Source organism: Mauremys reevesii, linkage group 17, assembly GCF_016161935.1.
Source record: "Mauremys reevesii isolate NIE-2019 linkage group 17, ASM1616193v1, whole genome shotgun sequence".
In the NCBI taxonomy this organism is placed as follows: domain Eukaryota; kingdom Metazoa; phylum Chordata; order Testudines; family Geoemydidae; genus Mauremys; species Mauremys reevesii.
This window is the reverse complement of record NC_052639.1, coordinates 3,081,469-3,099,578: the sequence shown is the minus strand read 5'-3', so window position 1 is coordinate 3,099,578 and position 18,110 is coordinate 3,081,469. Positions and strand designations below refer to the sequence as shown.

At 43.4% G+C, this 18,110-nt stretch overlaps 1 protein-coding gene across 3 annotated transcripts in view; it reads left to right on the top strand.

Annotated features, from left to right (window-relative positions):
* Nucleotides 1-18,110, top strand: part of NSF (N-ethylmaleimide sensitive factor, vesicle fusing ATPase) — a 149,140-nt gene that overhangs the window by 88,113 nt on the left and 42,917 nt on the right. For all 3 annotated transcript variants that reach the window (XM_039504284.1, XM_039504283.1, XM_039504285.1), the window contains exons 13-14: nucleotides 15,799-15,894; nucleotides 16,618-16,774. In XM_039504284.1, the coding sequence (XP_039360218.1) occupies nucleotides 15,799-15,894; nucleotides 16,618-16,774 (253 nt within the window). The remainder of the gene's footprint in view (nucleotides 1-15,798; nucleotides 15,895-16,617; nucleotides 16,775-18,110) is intronic.

Below are 18,110 nucleotides of genomic sequence, written 5' to 3'. Positions count from 1 at the left end.
ACAAGGTGGTATTAAAACCTCACCCTAAGTTTGTTCCTGAGATGGTCTCAGAATTCCATCTGAGACCATCAAGTAACTTGTCTGTCTTCTTCTCAAGTCCCACTCTACACTGGGGGAGAGGAGTTTACACAAACTGGATGTTTCAGGAGCCCTGTTTTTTACTACATTTACAGAACCAAACTGTTCAGACTGACTCCCCATTTATTTCCATCAGTAGCTGGTCATTCCAAAGGCCAGGCCATTTTATCACAGACAAAATCTTTAAGTGGGTAACACACTGTATCTGACTGCATTACCAATTGGCTGATGTACCTCTCCTGCTTAAGACTCACTCCACCAGAGCTTAAGTAGCATTCTCCATCTGCTTGAGAAATGTGTCAGTTTCTGAAATCTGCAAGCCAGCTGCATTGTGGAGTTAGCCCACTAACCTTTGTTAGACATTGTGTTGGACTTAGCCACAAGGGACGATGTGGAGTTCGGGAGAACAGTATAAAAAAATTATTTGACTGGTGCAACTGATGCTTCTCATCCCACCATCCAGCGTGGTTACTACTTGCCAGTCACCTGCAGTGGGATCTACAGTGACATATGCTTGGAGAGAATGGTCGCTGAACCCCACGTAACTGTCCTTCTCTGAGGAGTTGTAGTCAGTATGGATCCCACAGCCTTCCCTCTGTCCCGGCTTTTGGTGTCCTCAGTCTTTGAATTGCGAGGGGGCAGAGAGGGATGCAGTTGCTCCATCCTTCGTGCTCTCATGTGGGTGTGTGGCTCTGATGGACACTGCTGTTCAAGACTCCAATCTTGTGTACATGAGGCACATGTTCTCCCACAGCGGGATCTATGCTAACAACATCTAGAAGAATGACAGTTACTGTAGGGCAAAGCAACTATTCATATAATCATAGAATATTAGGGTTGGAAGAGACCTCAGGAGGTCATCTAGTCCAACCCCCTGCTCAAAGCAGGACCAGCACCAACTAAAAGTTCCCAGCCAGGGTTTTGCCAACCTGGGCCTTAAAACCCCCTAAGGATGGAGATTCCACCACCTCCCTAGGGAACCCATTCCAGTGCTTCACCACCCTCCTAATGAAACAGTGTTTCCTAATATCCAACCTAGACCTCCCGCACTGCAACTTGAGACCATTACTCCTTGTTCTGTCATCTGCCACCACTGAGAACAGCTGAGCTCCATCCTCTTTGGAACCCCCTTTCAGGTAGTTGAAGGCTGCTATCAAATCCCCCCCTCACTCTTCTCTTCTGCAGCCTCTCCTCATAAGATATGTGCCCCAGCCCCCTGATCATTTTCACTGCCCTCTGCTGGACTTTCTCCAATTTGTCCACATCCCTTCTGTAGTGGGGGGACCAAAAGTGGACACAGTACTCCAGATGTGGCCTCACCAGTGCCAAATAGAGGGGAATAATCACTTCCCTTGATCTACTGGCAGTGCTCCTACTAATACAGCCCAATATGCTGTTGGTCTTCTTGGCAACAAGGGCACACTGTTGACTCATATCCAGCTTCTCGTCCACTGTAATCCCCAGGGCCTTTTCTGCAGAACTGCTGCTTAGCCAGTCTGTCCCCAGTCTGTAGCAGTGCATGGGATTCTTCCATCCTAAGTGCAGAACTCTGCACTTGTCCTTGTTGAACCTCATCAGATTTCTTTTGGCACAATCCTCCAAGTCCATTGTCCTCATTCTTCTGCTCTCACCCCTTTCTTTCCTTAGAATCGTGAAGTCTCTCATGTCATGATCACAGGTCATTACATTTCACCCCCGTTATCCCTGTACTGAGCCCAATAACTTGTGAGTATATTCAAGGGAGGAAGGCCTGCTGTGAAGGGGGGCAGGCCCCAACCACAATGGGCCCAGACTAAAGAGAGAGGAGGACCAAAGAGCTGCCTAGCCTATGGAAGCTGACAAAACCCAGGACACATGGCCAAAGGGCCAGAGATTCATAGAGTTTAAGACCAGAAGGGACCATTACATCATTTAGTCTGACCTGCACAGAATCACAGAAATGTAGGGCTGGAAGGGGCCTTGAGAAATTATCACATCCAGCCTCCTGCACTGTGGCAGGACTAAGAAAACCTAAATCCCTGACAGGTGTTTGTCTAACGTTCTTAAAAACCTCCAATGACAGGGAGTCCGCAACTTCTCTTAGAAGCGTATTCTAGAACTTAACTACCTTTATAGTCAGAAAGTTTTTCCTAATATGTAACTTAAATCCCCCTTGCTGCAGATTAAACCCATTACTTTGTGTCCTACTTTTTGTGGATATGGAGAACAGTTGATCCCTATCCACTTTGTAACAGCCCTTGACACTGTTATCAAGTCCCCTCAGTCTTCTTTTCTCAAAATTAACATGCCCAGTTTTTTGAAAACCTTTTTTCATAGGTCAGGTTTTCTGAACCTTTTATAATTTTTGTTGCTCTCCTCTGGACGCTCTCCATTATGTCCACATCTTTCTTAAATTGTGGCACCCAGAACTGGAGACAGGACTGCAGCTGAGGCCCCCCTAGTACTGAGTAGAGCCGGACAAAACCTTCTGTCTCTTACGTTTGACACTCCTGTTAATATGCTCCAGTATGATATTAGCCTTTTTTGCAACTGCATGACATTGTTGACTCATATTCAATTTGTGATCCACTATAACCCCTTTCCTTTTCAGCAGTACTATCACCTAGGCAGTTATTTCCCATTTTGTAATAGGGAATTTGATTTTCCTTCCTAAGTGAAGTACTTTGCACTTATCTTTATTACATTCCATCTTGTTGATTTCAGAACTAGTCTTCAATTTGTCAAGGTCAATTTGAATTCTAATCCTGTCCTCCAGAGTGATGGCCATCCCTCCCAGCTTGCTGTCATCTGCAAATTTCATGAGCATACTCTCCAATCCATTACCTAAGTAATTAATTCAAATCTTGAATTGTACCATAACCAGAACTGGCTGATGTGGGACTCCACTAGATAGTGTCCTCCCAGTTTGATAGCAAACCATTGATAACTACTTTTTGAGTATGGTCTTTCAACCAGTTGTGCACCCACCTCATAGTAATTTTATCTAGATCACATTTCTGTAGTTTGCTTAAGAGAATGTCATGAGGGAGTGTATCAAAAGTCACATCTGTTGCTTCCCTCCATCCACAAAGTCAGTAACCCTGACAAAGAAGGAATTGAGGTTGGTATGGTATGATTTGTTCTCTTGCTCCAAGTGTACATAAAAGGCAATACGATGTCGTTCTTTATAGCCCTTGCTAGGTGTAACTCATTCTGTGCCTTAGCCTTTCTGATTTTGTCTCTACATGATTGTGCTTTTTTTTTTTGTACTCCTCCTTAGCAGTTCATCCATGTTTCCACTTTTTGTAGGATTCCTTTTTGACTTTCAGGTCATTAAAGAGCTCCTGATGGAACCATATTGGTCTCTTACTATTCTTCTTATCTTTTCTTTCCATTGGGATAGTTTGCAGTTGCGTGTTTTAATACTGTCTCCTTGGGAAACTGCCAACTCTCCTGAACTCTTTTTCCCCTTCGATTTTCTTCCAGTGGGATGTCTCTGAGTCTGTTAAAACTTTTTAGAAGTCCATTGTCCTCATTCTTCTGCTCTCACCCCTTTCTTTCCTTAGAATCACAAAGTCTCTCATGTCATGATCACAGGTCATTACATTTCACCCCCGTTATCTCTGTACTGAGCCCAATAACTTGTGAGAATATTCAAGGGAGGAAGGCTCGCCGTGAAGGGGGGCAGGCCCCAACCGCAAGGGGCCCAGACTAAAGAGAGAGGAGGCCCAAAGAGCTGCCTAGCCTATGGAAGCTGACAAAACCCAGGACTCATAGGAGGTGTGATATCAGACAAAGGGTGGGGCTGTGTTCAATATTAATTGTTTTTTCAAAGCTCTATAATTCTTGAGGGCTTTCAAGAGTAAAGTGTTTGTGGTTAAGACATCCATTTGCTAAGCTTGAATTCTTCACTGGCCTGCCATGTTGTTCTGAAAGGGTTAATCAAGAAGCTCAGAATGCCCACACCAGCTGGGGACTCGGAGGACTTTGGTATTGACTCAAAGGTCTGGGCAGCTGGGTGCAGAACCCCACATCCCAAGGAAGGGGGCAGGCACGAGATCTGCGCTTGGAAGTCTGCTTTAGAGACCTAACGCTAGGAATAGAGCCTCGGTTCTGCCCAGAGCCAGTGGGGCTTTGGAACACATGAGATACCGCAGTTGGATCCTCTCACAACAGACTGGTGTCCGTCCAGAAGCAGACAGGGCCAAGATGTGACATCCTGTGTTAGGCCTGTATCAAACCATTTCCACACATCTGAAGGAGACCCAGGGTGGAGTCTCTTTAGATCTTATCAGCACTTTGTCAGAGTGTGACATAAGGCATCGCCTCCTTCCCATGGCTGGGCACATGCTATCTCTGCCAGCTCAGAGATAAATTCCAGAGCCAAGACTCATATGAACCAATTCTTTGACGTACCATTGAGCATTATGGCACGAGAGCTTTCCCTCCCTTGGGGCCTGCAGAGCACCCCACCAACTCTCACTGGACTTAGCAGAACTTGCAGATGAGAAATGGCTGTAAAATGCTGTCAGAGGGCTCCATGTTATTTGCATGTCACTGATTCAGTAATCAGATGATTTCAGTCTACAGGGAAGAAAGTTGTCCCCTCCACCATCCCCACCAACTGTCAGATCTGTAGACTCCAATGGGATCTGAGACACAAGCTGGTTTCTTTCTTCCTTGTGCACCATCAGTAGTAAAGGTTCCAGAGGCTAGGCTAGGCCCTCAGAGACATCTGTGCAGTCCTGCTGACTCTGGATTTGCACAAGTGTAACTGTGATAGCAACTTAGTAAACAATCCCGATGATGTCCAAGAGGAAGTGGAATCCAGCCCACTTCCCAACAGTGGTACTGTTCTTACAAGTATAAAAAGTGGTAAAAACTTACTGTAGTCATTAAAATCAGCAGATTCCTTTTGCATAGGGTGATACCATTTCAGAGCAGAAGCACACTTGAATGCTGCCTACGTGCATATAGAGCTCTGCAGCATCCATAATGTGTTCATAAATTGTCTCTTCATATAGGATTTCAGAATGAAAGGAGGATGTCCTGCTCTTACAGTGTTTGTGATTTATGAAGGTCATTCTGTGTTTAACTAGAGAGGTGATAAGGACCGTGAAATGTCAGCTTAAGAAGGTACGGAGATTAACCAAAATGTAAAAAGCACCATTTGATATTTGATAGTGTTGAAATACAGATTTATTAGCTCATACAGGTGTAGGCTGAAAGACACAGACTCTTTGCTCAAGTGACCAAAAGATGGTGTGAATATAATGAAAAAGAAGGGCCTTTTACATTGACACATACGGACCTGATTTTTTAGGAGGAAACTAAGGGGTTTAAAAGCCTATTTGCTTTCTCCATTTGTATTTTAAGATAACCCAGCCGTCTTACATGTAAGCTAAACAAATCCTTTAGTTATTAGCAGGGGAGGGATCTGGGTGTGTTAGCTAATCATGCATCTCTATTGGAGATGTTATATTGAATGGGAAAAGAGGCTCTCTCATCCAGTCAGAACAAGCTATGAGCTAAATTTCAGAGTATAAAAAGCTATATCAGTCAATTTTTTTAGTGTGGGGGGTGGGGGTAGGGAGGGAGTGTCAATGGGTTTCTTCATGTTTGGTGTTGAATTGAGGAGTAATTAGTGGGACAAACTGATGAGGATTCATTGGATCAAATTCATTGGGGGCTTCTCACCAGGAAGAATTCCCTATCGGTTTAGAACCAGTGTAAACTAGCTTGCAGTCGGTAACTGTAGAGAATGTTTTAGAAGTGTAGTAGAACCTGCAATTAGCTTTGACTGCAGAGCATTAAGAGATTAAAAATTCGGGATAGAAAGGACTCATTAGATCATTTAGTCCATTTTCCTCATCAGTAAGACCCCTGAGACTGGACACGTCAATGTTAAAGTGTAAGGGTGTTGACTAGTTCTTTTTTAGATCAAAAAAGCAAATAATATCAAGCATCAAATGTAAGTTCTCTTTTTGGACATGTTGTGTTTAAATTTAGTTACTCTTTATCACACGAATATAGCTGACCCATGCAGTCATCCTTGGGCTGAATTACTTAAGTTCTTCAGACCTTTGCACAAGTTCCAGTTGTTCTGATGAGGGTTTCAAATTGTCTCTTCAATTATAACTTTCTAAGGTTACCTGGGACACAGAGTCTGTTTCAGTCTGGCACATATGCATGTTCTTTGTCAAAGGGTTCTTAAGCTAAGCATAGAAAGGGAGTATAAATGGTCATTCAAGCAGTAAAAGAGACAAGGTGGGTGAGGTAATATCTTTTGTTGGACCAACTTCTGTTGTGGAGAGAGACAAGCTTTTGAACTTACAGAGAGCTCTTCTTCAGGTCTGGGAAACTAACTCAAAGCAGTTGGTATTTTTAGAAGGCCTCATCTTCAAGTTTCATTTTCTCAGATTCATCCCCCAGAGATGTTTTTCCTGAGCTATTGTCAAGTCTTCTGACCTGTTCACTTTGACAAGTTCACCTATTGTTCAGAGACACTTAAAAGGCAGTTAAACCTTTTTGATAGCCCTGACCCCTTCCTCCAGCAAGTTCTCTGCAAACAGCTGGGTTCATCGTAACAGGATCAATGCTTAGTGAAAACTGAAAAGTCTAAGTAGCATAGTCAGGCCAGTGTAAGGTTCACTCCCGGTCAGGCCAGTGTAAAAATCTGTGTGCTTATCATTGCCATTGCAAGCAGAATGAAAGCTGCAAGCCCGTCGTCTTTCCCTGTAGAAAGAACTTGCTGGAGTCAGATGCAAAGCTCCTCAATAAGGGGAGTTTGGAGGTTCTGGTTTCCTGTTGGAGCTATAGTGTTGGAGCTGAGCATCCACAGTTCTGGCTAAAATCAATGCGTGTTTCGGCATTTTTACCTGATCTAATCATTGTCTCTGTTTGCTCTGCAGTTGTCGTGAGCCTGGCTGTAGCTGGTGGATGCTCATATAATTGTTCCAGGGATGGAGGACATTTTTAGTATTTCTGATGACTCTGCTAGAGTTACTCCCTGATAGCATCAGCAGTGCTACATAGAGTGAGACTTAAGTGCACATACGTTTTACAAAATACCACATAAGGTGAAATCTACCAAGGAGTCTAATTCAGACAAGAACAATCTCAACTTAATACATGTTACTACAAATATTTTTGATCCATAAAATTACCCAGACCCGTTGATCTCTTGCTTTAAATCATATGCTTATGTTCTGCTGCACCTTTCTGACTTGTCAGCCTCGCTTAATTTCTTCATGCAAAGAAAGTCTTGTAAGACTAAAATGAGATGGCAGAGCAAAAGAACTGCATCTTCTGTGCATATGAGGTGAGGTTTTGCTGCTTCGCCGCAATACAGGAAAATCAATCTGACTTTTGCACTGCCAAGAAGAGACCTTCACTGCAGTTGTTTTATAGAGACATTACTGCAGATTTATCACATCTGTTCACCTGCCTCCATGGTGTTAAGTGCCAGGTTAGAAAGAGGCTGATGTCTCGCTCAGTGCCATCAGTTAGTGAAACTGATTTGTTGCTACGAGGCCTTAGCAACTTCTCCCTTCCTTTTGTCTCTCAGTGTGGTCCAGATGGGATCAGTCCAGTGTCTCAGGATGTATCTTATCCCTTTGCCAGTGAAACAGCTTCCTTAAACTCTTATTTCATCACCACATTGTTAAAGCCTTTTAACTCCTTGAATCCCTAGGTTGTAGAGTACATCAGTGTATTCTATTCAGGCGAGCCTGTGTGTCCGTGTGGAGAGGGCTGCAGAGTTATACGTGGGTTTTTATTAACTTGGTTGGAAAATAGATGCCAGTGGAAGTACTTTGAAAGTCAATCAGAAAAAAAATGACACAGTGGCTGAATAGAAAAGCCTTTGGCCAGTCGTTGGAAGTACACATGCGATAGCTGCCCAGCAACACGCTCATGTTCATAACTAAACGTCAGGTATTTGCTACTTAGAATTTCTCTTTCAAAACGTAGTACTTTTGAATAATTGTTGTTTTCTTTTTGCCTAAACAATTTGCAGTAGAGTGGTGTGCCTAAATATTCTGTACCTATATTATTTTATTACACAACATAAAATAGGGAGCAAAAATACTGGCTGGAATTTTCAAAAGCACCTGAATAATTTAGGTGTACAAATTCATTTAAAATCAGTGTGCCTTGTGCTTCTAAGTCCTTTGAGCTCTTTGGAAAATCTCCCTCAATGTGTTTGTTAAAACCATTGAAGTTACAAACATCAGAAGCAGTGACTAGAAGGGCAGACCTAATGCCCTGCTTTCGGCACTTGCTAAGGAGAAATACCCATAGAATGTATTAATTGGGCATGCTTTCTGCTTTTGCTTTCTGCTGCAGTGTGGAAGGCCAACCAACCCCTTCTGTAGGTTCACTAACTTAGTATGCTTGATAGCAGCTGGACCTCTTTGAAGTTAAATTGTGAAATCTGAGTTTCTGTTTGCCAAGTTGTGGTATTCTGTGACTACTCCCTTTAACTCTGTCCTGTATTGTGGTTTTGGGGCTTTTGTCAGCTTGATCTTGCTGGAAGGGCGCCTTGCTCTCTTCTGTCCAGCAAGGAGTGAATGCTTTTCTGAAGCCCATGGCAATGCTCAGTTTGTTGGTTGATATTATTAGGCCTACAAAGCGGTAGTTATGAGCCGGATATGCTGAGCTCCCATTTATCGAGCCCTCTACAGTCGCCACACAGTAGGACCAGTCAGCAGATGGTAGATTCCAGCACAGTTTTGGGAGGGATCAAATAAGTGGAACTTGTAGGCTACCCAATCACGACCAGGCTGTGTTGTCTGTTGGGGAAAGTCATCGAGAATTGACCTTGTGGATGGTATTGGGTGGCCACTGATGTCTCATGACACAAAACAAAGGTCAGGAGTATAGCACTTCCTGCACTGGGCTGACGAGAATGTGCCTCTACATTTGGCATTGTAGAGGAAATGGTGGTCTTCGGTGAAAGCCTAGGATGCCAGCTGTTCTCCAGCATGGTAGTTCTTATAGCCATGTGGGCTGTGGTGGCTATTGAAATCACTGATGTGGATGGTAGGATGACTTGATGTTGGTAATGCTGGACATAGCTGTTCCATTGATGGTGACTTGTACATGTTTTTGACTGTCAGATCTCCAATCTCGATGGTGATTGAGTAGAGGTTTGTAATAGGCATGACCTGGATGGAATCCTTAAGGTCATGTTGTACATACATCGCATGCCCATATTTGGGGTGATGGCTTGCAGATACGAGGGCGTATCTGGTGATCTTTGATTGTTGGCCTTCACTATCCAGGTGTGTTTCTTGTAGTACAATGACATCAATGTTTTAAGTCCTCAGGTCATTGCTATGTAATCACACTTTGCATTAGACTGACCCTTGATGCTGAGCTGTGTAATTTGCAGCAGTGGGCCTGTTTGAATGAAGGTATGGCCCTGATATGGGCCATTATTGCTGTTGTATTTCTGACTGGGAGGTCCCTTAAGAACATTTGGTTGCCAATTTGATGACATTTGTTGTGCTTTTGCACGTAAAAGGGGAGACCATGTGAAGGTTGTAATCTCCCCCGCAACAGCATTGCTTGAGTCTTTGAACTCAGCAAGAAGAATAAGGAGGTGTTGAAACTGACGCACTAGAGTTCACAAGGTCAAGCTGCAAAGCCTGGAAGCTCCTTTATCTTTTAGACAGTGCGGCTCCAGCAATATACAAACCACCTCAAGTAAGTACAGATGCTGTCTCTGCACAGTTAATTTCCAGCTCCTCTGTGCTGATGGATAAAGTCATCAGGGAGCAAGTCCACAAATAACTTTTATCGCACCCTGAACTAGTGCCAGTTGTCTTCACCCCTTTCTGCCCCCTGCACAATAGATCAAGTAGACAAGGGTCTCTCCAACACTAAGTCCAAGAAGGCCACAGGAATGGACGGAATATATCCAGAATTCCTGAAGAATCTTTGCCCAAAGGCAAGAAGGTGTCTGGCAGACTTCTTCAACAACATCCAGTCATCTGGCATAATAACAAGAGTGGAAAGTAGCCAAGATCATAACCATTTTGAAGTCCAAAAAAGAGGCCACCAATCCAAAAAGCTACCAGCCCATCTCTCTCCTTTGCAGTTGTTATAAACTATTGGAGCAGCTCCTACTTCAAAGGTTACAGCCAACACTGGAGCAACTGGTCTCCAATGAGCAAGCCAGATATAGAACCAGTTGTAACTGCTGTGACCAGGTGCTGGCCTTAACCAGCTACATAGAAATCAGCTACCAGTGAAAATTAAAAACAGTGGCATCCTTCTTTGACCTTTCTTCTGCATACAATACTGTGTGGCACAAAGGTCTCCTGCTGAATCAGGTTCCCATGCCAATCACCAACAGACTCATCACCGGGTTGCTGAGTAACAGGAGATTCACCGTTCCCCTTGGTGAATCTGTCAGTAAATCATGGAGATTGAACAACGTTCTCCCACAGGGATTCATTTTAGTGCCCACACTGTTCAGTTTCTATACCAGACACGCTGTGGTCATGTCATTCCATAAATTCATTTATGCAGAGAATTTTGTGCTAGAAATACAAGTGCCCTCTCTGAAGGCCACAGAAAAGGTCATGAACAACCATACTTGAGACATATTTCAAAGCTTGTTGACTGAAACCCAGTATTTTGAACACACTTGTCTCTGCCTTCCACTGGAATACGCAGGAGCCTGAAGTGCTGCTGAAAGTGGGCTTTTGTGGTCTGCCTCTTTCACATGACCACAATCCACAGTAACTTGGGGTTACCCTCAATTGGATGCTGAGCTATCAGCAACACTGAAAAGAAGATAAAGAAAAGGATTAACATCATCCAGGAGCTCGCTGGCACATCCTGGGGATGTGATGTACACATGTTTTGAACATTTGTACAAGCTCTGGTCTTGCCAACAGCAGAGTATTGCATGCCAGTTTGGCGCAACAGTTCCACACCAATCTCGTTGACACTGAAATTAACGCTGCGTGCTGGATTGTTAGTGGCTCTCTCAAATCAATACCAATACTCTTGCTTCCAGTTTTGGCGAGCATTGTGCCAGCATTGCAGTGGTCTAGAAACACAATTAAGGTCCTGGCTGCTCCAGACCTGCCAATACACTAAAGCTGCAGTGCACTGCCACGTTCCAGTGTACTGCTCAAATCGATGAAGCCTTTTTGGATACATGTGTCAATGCTATAGGACAGTGGAAAGGATGCCGGCACTCACTGGCTTGGATTGTGGCCACTTGTTTGTCCCAAACAAAGATCTGATTGAAGAGCCAACAAAAGAAATCCTGGGATTTTGCCTTCCCTGTAGGCAGTGGGCAGTGGATTGTATTCCAACTGCATTTGGACAATGCACAGAAAGTGTGGCTATGTCCTTCACAAATGGAAAATCAAAGAATCACCCAATTGTGACCACAAAGGACAGATTTAAAGTGATTATAAGGGATAGCAAAGAGATCAAAGCAGATTACTGAGCAAATAAAACAAAAACGCAAACTAATCTTAATACACTAAAGAAACTGGCTACAAGTAGTAATTTCTTACCCTAAATGTTGTTTTAAGCAGGTTGCAGAGTTTCTTGTAGACAAACTGCTCTTGTTTTCAGCTTAGAACTCCAGATATTCTTTTCATAGGCCAGAAACCTTCTAGCCTGGGTCCAGTCCTTTCTTTCCCAGATCAGGTGTTTTCAGCAGTCATCTTGGGTGGGGATTCAGTGAAGAACTGACCTAGATTAACTCACTTCCCTGCCTTAAATAGGATTTACATATGGCGGGAGTCCTTTATTTCCCAGTCTGATGGGGTTCAGTACCGGTTGACATCACATGATCCCGCAGTGTCAAAGCGGCATCTGAGGAAGCTTCTCAGGAAGGTGGGAGATTAGCATTGTCAGAGTCCCTTTGTTTTCCCTAATGGCCCAAGCAGGCTGATTGCCTACTGTCTGGTGGGCGTTCCCCAGGTGTAAACACAGTTCTAATTGTTACACAGTCAACATTCCTAACTTCAGATACAGAAATGATACCTGCATACAAATAGGATAATCATAGTCAGTACATCATAACCTTTCCAGTGATACCATCTTGCATAAGACTTATCTTGTTATGATATGAATATGGCATAATTATTATCTCTATGAAGAATATGGGACGTAGTGTCAGAGAAGGATCTTCCACAACCTCTCTAGGTAGTCTGTTCCATTGTCCTCCTGTTCTTACAGTTAGGAAGTTTTTCCTGAGATTTAATCTAAATCTGCTATGCTGGAGTTAGAAGCCATTGCCTCTTGTCCTGCCCTCTGTGGCAAGAGAGAACAACTTTTCTCCATCTTTTTTAGGGCAACTTTTCAAGTATCTGAAGACTGCTGTCATTCATGTCCTCCCTTAACCTCCTCTTTTCCAAACTAAACATATCCATTTCCTTCGGCCTTTGCTCGTATGGCTGCATTCCATCCCTTTGATCATCTTTGTCACTCGCCTCTGGATCTTTTCCAGTTTCTCTATATCCTTTCTATACATTGGTGACCAAAATTCGACACAGCACTTCAGCTGAGGCCTAACCAGCGGTACTATCATCTCCCGTGATTTACATGCTATCCTCTGTTAATGCAACCTAAAATTGCATTTGCTTTTTTTGAAACAGCATCGCAGTGTTGGCTAATACTGAGGTTGTGATCCACCACAACTCCCATTTCCTTCTCAGCAGTGGTGCTGCCGACCCATTTATCCCCCATTCTGGATTTGTGCATTTTATTTTTCTTCCCTAAGTGTAGCACCTTATGTTTCTTTTCTGAATTTAATTTTGGTTGTCTATAGCCCAGTTCTCCAGTTTATCAAGATCCATCTGAATTTTTGCTCTTTCCTCCAAAGCGTTGGCAACCACCCTATCTCTCTGTCGTAGGCAAATTTGATCAGTATGCTCTCTATACCTACATCCAGGTCATTAATAAAAGAATTAAACAAAACTGGACCCAGAACAGATCCCTGCAGAGCCCCACTTGAGACCTCCCTCCAACCTGACATACATTCCAATTATGTAGGCACTTCATGATAGTTACGCCAAGTTCGCATTTCTCCAGCTTACTCATCAGAATATCATGTCAGACTGTTTCAAAAGCCTTGCTGAAGTCCAAGGTTTATTATGTCCACCACATTCCCCCATCCATCAGATCAGTTACCCCGTTAAAGAAGGAAATCAAGTTGGTTTGGCATGACTTGTTCTTAGTAAATCCGTGAGGACTCACCCCTTCATCTTCCAGGTATTTGCAAATTGAATGTTTTATACATTGCTCTAGTAGCTTCTCAGGTATCAAGACAGGCTGACTGGTCTATAGTTCCCTGGCTTCTCCTTTTCCCCCTTTTTAAAGATGGGCAGTACGTTAGCCTTTCTCCAGTCTTCCAGCACGTCTCCTGTCATCCATGAGTTTGCAAATATTATTTGCCAGTGGCCCCAAGATTTCTTCAGCTAATCCTTTAGCACCTTTGGGTGAATAGTATCTGGCCGGGCTGGTTTGAATTAATTCAAATATGGTCAGAAGATCTCTGAAGTGTTCTTTACTTATCCCGACTGGCATCCCTTCCCCTTTATTGTCTATGAAAACTTTGCTAGTTGTCCGGTCATATGTTATGTTATTTTTTGTGATACGACTGAAACAAAGTAGGCATTGAGCAGCTCTGCCTTCTTATCATCTTCCATTACCAGCTCACCTTCTCCATTGAGCAGTGGTGCCCCACCGTCCATTGGATAAGCTTAGTTCAGTTCTCTTCAAAGGTTTCTGTTACAGAGCTCTGGAACCCATCAATCTCTAGTTATGCTGTGCCTGGTCTGCGTATGAGCCAGAGGCAATATACGCTTTTTCCACTTTACCAGTGTACAGCCCTGGTCTCATAATGCCATCTCGAGGAATCATAGGGGAGTCTGGTCTCCATGGTCCATCCATGACTCTGCCTCTTTGCTGACACTCAGTGAGGGAAAACACTCATTGATTGGACTTGTCAGATGTGTCCATCTTGTCTCAGGGTGCACAGACAGAAATTAAACTAAAATACTTACAACACATGCAGACAACTTACTCTCACTCTGAGAGTTAATGCTACCTTCACAAGTCACAGCATGAGATGTATAGGTGGTAATGAGTTTCAGGTACTGTCAGCACCTCAACTGGATTTGGGCCCAGTGACGGTCTTTGAATCCCAAATACTAATCTCCTGAACCATCCAATCACCATAGTGCATTTAAATGTCCTTGTAGACATTGCTGGTGCCTGGTGTAGTAAGGGTCAGAAGTCACTTTCACTGTGAAATATGTTCAGTTTGGAGAAAAAGAGTAAAATCTGTTTAAATCCCAAAATAACAAATATAAAACTAAAATCGCATATTATGGGAAATATATAGAAAGGATCACGAAATCTGTCCAAGGTATGCTGTGATAGACACATCCCCTGATGACAGTAAGTAAAACGAAGTTACTGTGTTTCAGACTTGACTTCACCACTTTATAGGAAAATCATTTTTTTTCACATCTTATTGACTTCTGTCCCCCTTCATACTTACACCTTCTCCTTGTATCTGCGAACCACTGCTCAGGATCTGTAGGCAATTGTGGCAGTTGTAAGAACCAGTTCTTTTATCTCCATCATGTTAAGACCTGAAAAGTTGCTTTAAATCCATGTATGACTCCTCATTGCTGCCCAGGGCAGTCAAGATTTCAAAGTGCCGTCAGTGAGGATGGTTTGTACAGAAAGGAGCTGTTCACATTCTGATGAAAAGACTCTGCAGCCTGTGAAGGCTCTTTCCTGAGAATATGTTGACAGTGAGTTAAAATGCACTGTGATTGTAGTGTGGGCAACACAACACTTGATGATTGCCTGTTCACTCCCTCAGGGGCACCTGGCATTGGCCACTGTCGGTAGACAGATACTGGGCTAGATGGACCTTTGGTCTTACCCGGTACGGCCTTTCTTATGTTCTTATGTTCTTATGTAACATGACATACCCGTGTCACCTGTGCATTTCATTGTGACTGACAAGCCATTTGTAAGGGATGAGAAGGGCCCCAGTGTCTCTGCCAGTCTAGGATCTATATACTCCTACTCACTACTTTTTACAGCTTGGGAGAGCTGAACTGAAGGAAATGGGACTCCTTTTTTCACCTGGAATAGGCAATTCTTGATGTGAGGGGTATGTGTGAGACTTCCCAGCTGGGTTCAGCTCTTCTAAACAGTATTAATTGTGCCATTTTTAAGAAGGCAGTCTGATCCTAAATTAAAATGGGCTCTCATCTCATCTGATGTAAATATAGGAAAAGCAGCAAGAGATCAAACATTTAGGGTTTTAAAATTCCTATGTAAAGACAGTTCTTGAGGGATTGGGTGGGAGCATGGTCAGAGTGGAGAAGTGGGAGCCAGGAATTCCAGGACCACATCTTGTGAAGTGATGAACACCCTGCAGGATCAGGCCCTTAAACTCCATCCCTCCATTTCCCACCCTGTAAAATGTTAATGCTTCACAACCTGACATGGATGTGAGAACTAGCTAATGGCCATGATTCACGCTGGAGATGAAAACTACTCCAAGAGTACTCAATATTTGTGTTTGAAATGTGTTGCTAAAGAAAATTTCTTTAGGTTTTATTGGTGCATAATTAACTACAGAATCAAAATCCTAAGAATACAGAGGATGATGTTGAACACCGTCCTTGAGATAACTTGTACTCTCAGACTGTATGTTAACCCATTTCCTTGTAATTTAATTAGGCCACCACCAAAGTGGAAGTGAATATGGAGACGGCAGAGTGTCTGCGTGTGACAAGGGGAGACTTCTTAGCCTCTCTGGAGAATGATATCAAGCCGGTGAGTGGGGCCTATTTAATTCATATAGTAAAGCAGTGCGCACTGGAGGAGAACATGTGCTTCCTTAGTCAACGAATACAGCAACCACTTCAGATCTGTGCACATGCACAAATGTAATGATGCAGCATGGCTTTTGAGATCATTTCTGTGGCTTAAGACAATTGAATACTGTTCAACAGGAATGAACTGAGACTCTCTCTCTTTCCCAGCATTTTAGGGCTCTATTCTGCAGCCTCTCTGCGCATGGGAAGTGTTAAATAGAGCGATTGCAAGAGTGGGCCTTTCCCTTGGCAGTACACACTAGTTGGTCTTGGCCTAATCTCATTGAAATCAATGAGAGATTTTTCAGTGGCAGGAGGATTAGGACTCTGATGAAGAGAACTTGATATCTTTTAGTAAAGCCTAGATGATTTCGGAACCTAATGGTAATTTACATAGGGATAGATGATGATATTGTATTTGATTACTGAGGTTACCATATGCTAAATAGGCACTAACATCTTATTTTATGGTCCTTTAGGACAACCTGTACTACATCACTGGTAAATCTATGATTTAACGGCTCACTCAGCTAAAATGTGTACCAAAATCTCTCATAATTATATTGAAAAAGCCCACCACAGCACCTGTCATTCTAGTTTTGTCTACTGGCCCGTGCTATGTTTTCTTTTGATCAAACAAGACTCACTACTGAGAATAATTTTTTCATCTTACGAAACACAGGCATTTGGAACAAACCAGGAGGATTATGCAAGTTATATCATGAATGGCATTATCCAGTGGGGAGACCCTGTAACAAGGGTGCTGGAAGATGGAGAATTGCTTGTCCAGCAAACCAAAAACAGTGACCGCACTCCGCTGGTTAGCGTTCTTTTAGAAGGTGAGTTTAGGGGTACTAATGTCTGAAAGTGAGTAACACACACAATCCAATCTGTGCAGTTATCACATACAAGTACTTGGACTAGGTATCCGGTAGTGTGTGAAGGCCACTTATCAGAAAGAAAAGTATAATTAGTAACTGGCCAAATGACTAGATGAATGAATGTTGCATCAGATATTAAAATAGGTTTATCTGGTTCTGAGGGAGACTAGGACATTGTCCATCCTGTGCCTCCTCTTGGAACACTAGAGCAGGGTGAATAATTTGTAACTAATAACCTGTTTGATTGGTTTTGACTTTGAATTGATTTGATATCTTGAATAGAGGGGAATTGATTGGTGCTGGTGAAGCCACATCTGGAGTACTGCATCCAGTTTTGGGCCTCCCCCCTACAGAAAGGAAGTAGACAAATTGAAGAGAGTCCAGCGGAGGGCAATGAAAATGATTAGGGGGCTGGGGCACATGACTTATGAGGAGAGGCTGAGGGAACTGGGATTGTTTAGTCTGCAGAAGAGATGAGTGAGTGGGGATTTGATAGCAGCCTTCAACTACCTGAAGGGGAGTTCCAAAGAGGATGGAGCTCGGCTGTTCTCAGTGGTACCAGATGACAGAACAAGGAACAGTGGTCTCAAGTTGCAGTGGGGGAGGTCCAGGTGGGTGTGATGAGGCAAGGCCAGATGGCTATAGTAAAATAGTGAGGAACAGGTATGTTAGCCCCAGGCTAAACAAAACCCTGGTACATGGTAACCAAATGGCAGTTGTTCCAGGTTAATCAAGCAGCAAAGAATCCTGTGGCACCTTATAGACTAACAGACGTTTTGCAGCATGAGCTTTCGTGGGTGAATGCCCACTTCGTCGGATGCAAGAGTGGAAATTTCCAGGGGCAGGTAATTATAAGCAAGCCAGAAGCAAGCTAGAGATAACGAGGTTAGATCAATCAGGGAGGACGAGGCCCTGTTCTAGCAGTTGAGGTGTGAAAACCAAGGGAGGAGAAACTGGTTGCCTCATCCTCCCTGATTGATCTAACCTCGTTATCTCTAGCTTGCTTCTGGCTTGCTTATATTTACCTGCCCCTGGAAATTTCCACTCTTGCATCCGACGAAGTGGGCATTCACCCACGAAAGCTCATGCTGCAAAACGTCTGTTAGTCTATAAGGTGCCACAGGATTCTTTGCTGCTTTTACAGAACCAGACTAACACGGCTACCTCTCTGATACAGGTTAATCAAGACACCTAGAGCCAATTAAGATCCTTCTAGAAGGCAGTGGAGATAGCTAGGTTGATTGGGACACCTGAAGCCAATCAAGGGCTGGCTGGAACTAGTTAAAAGCCTCCC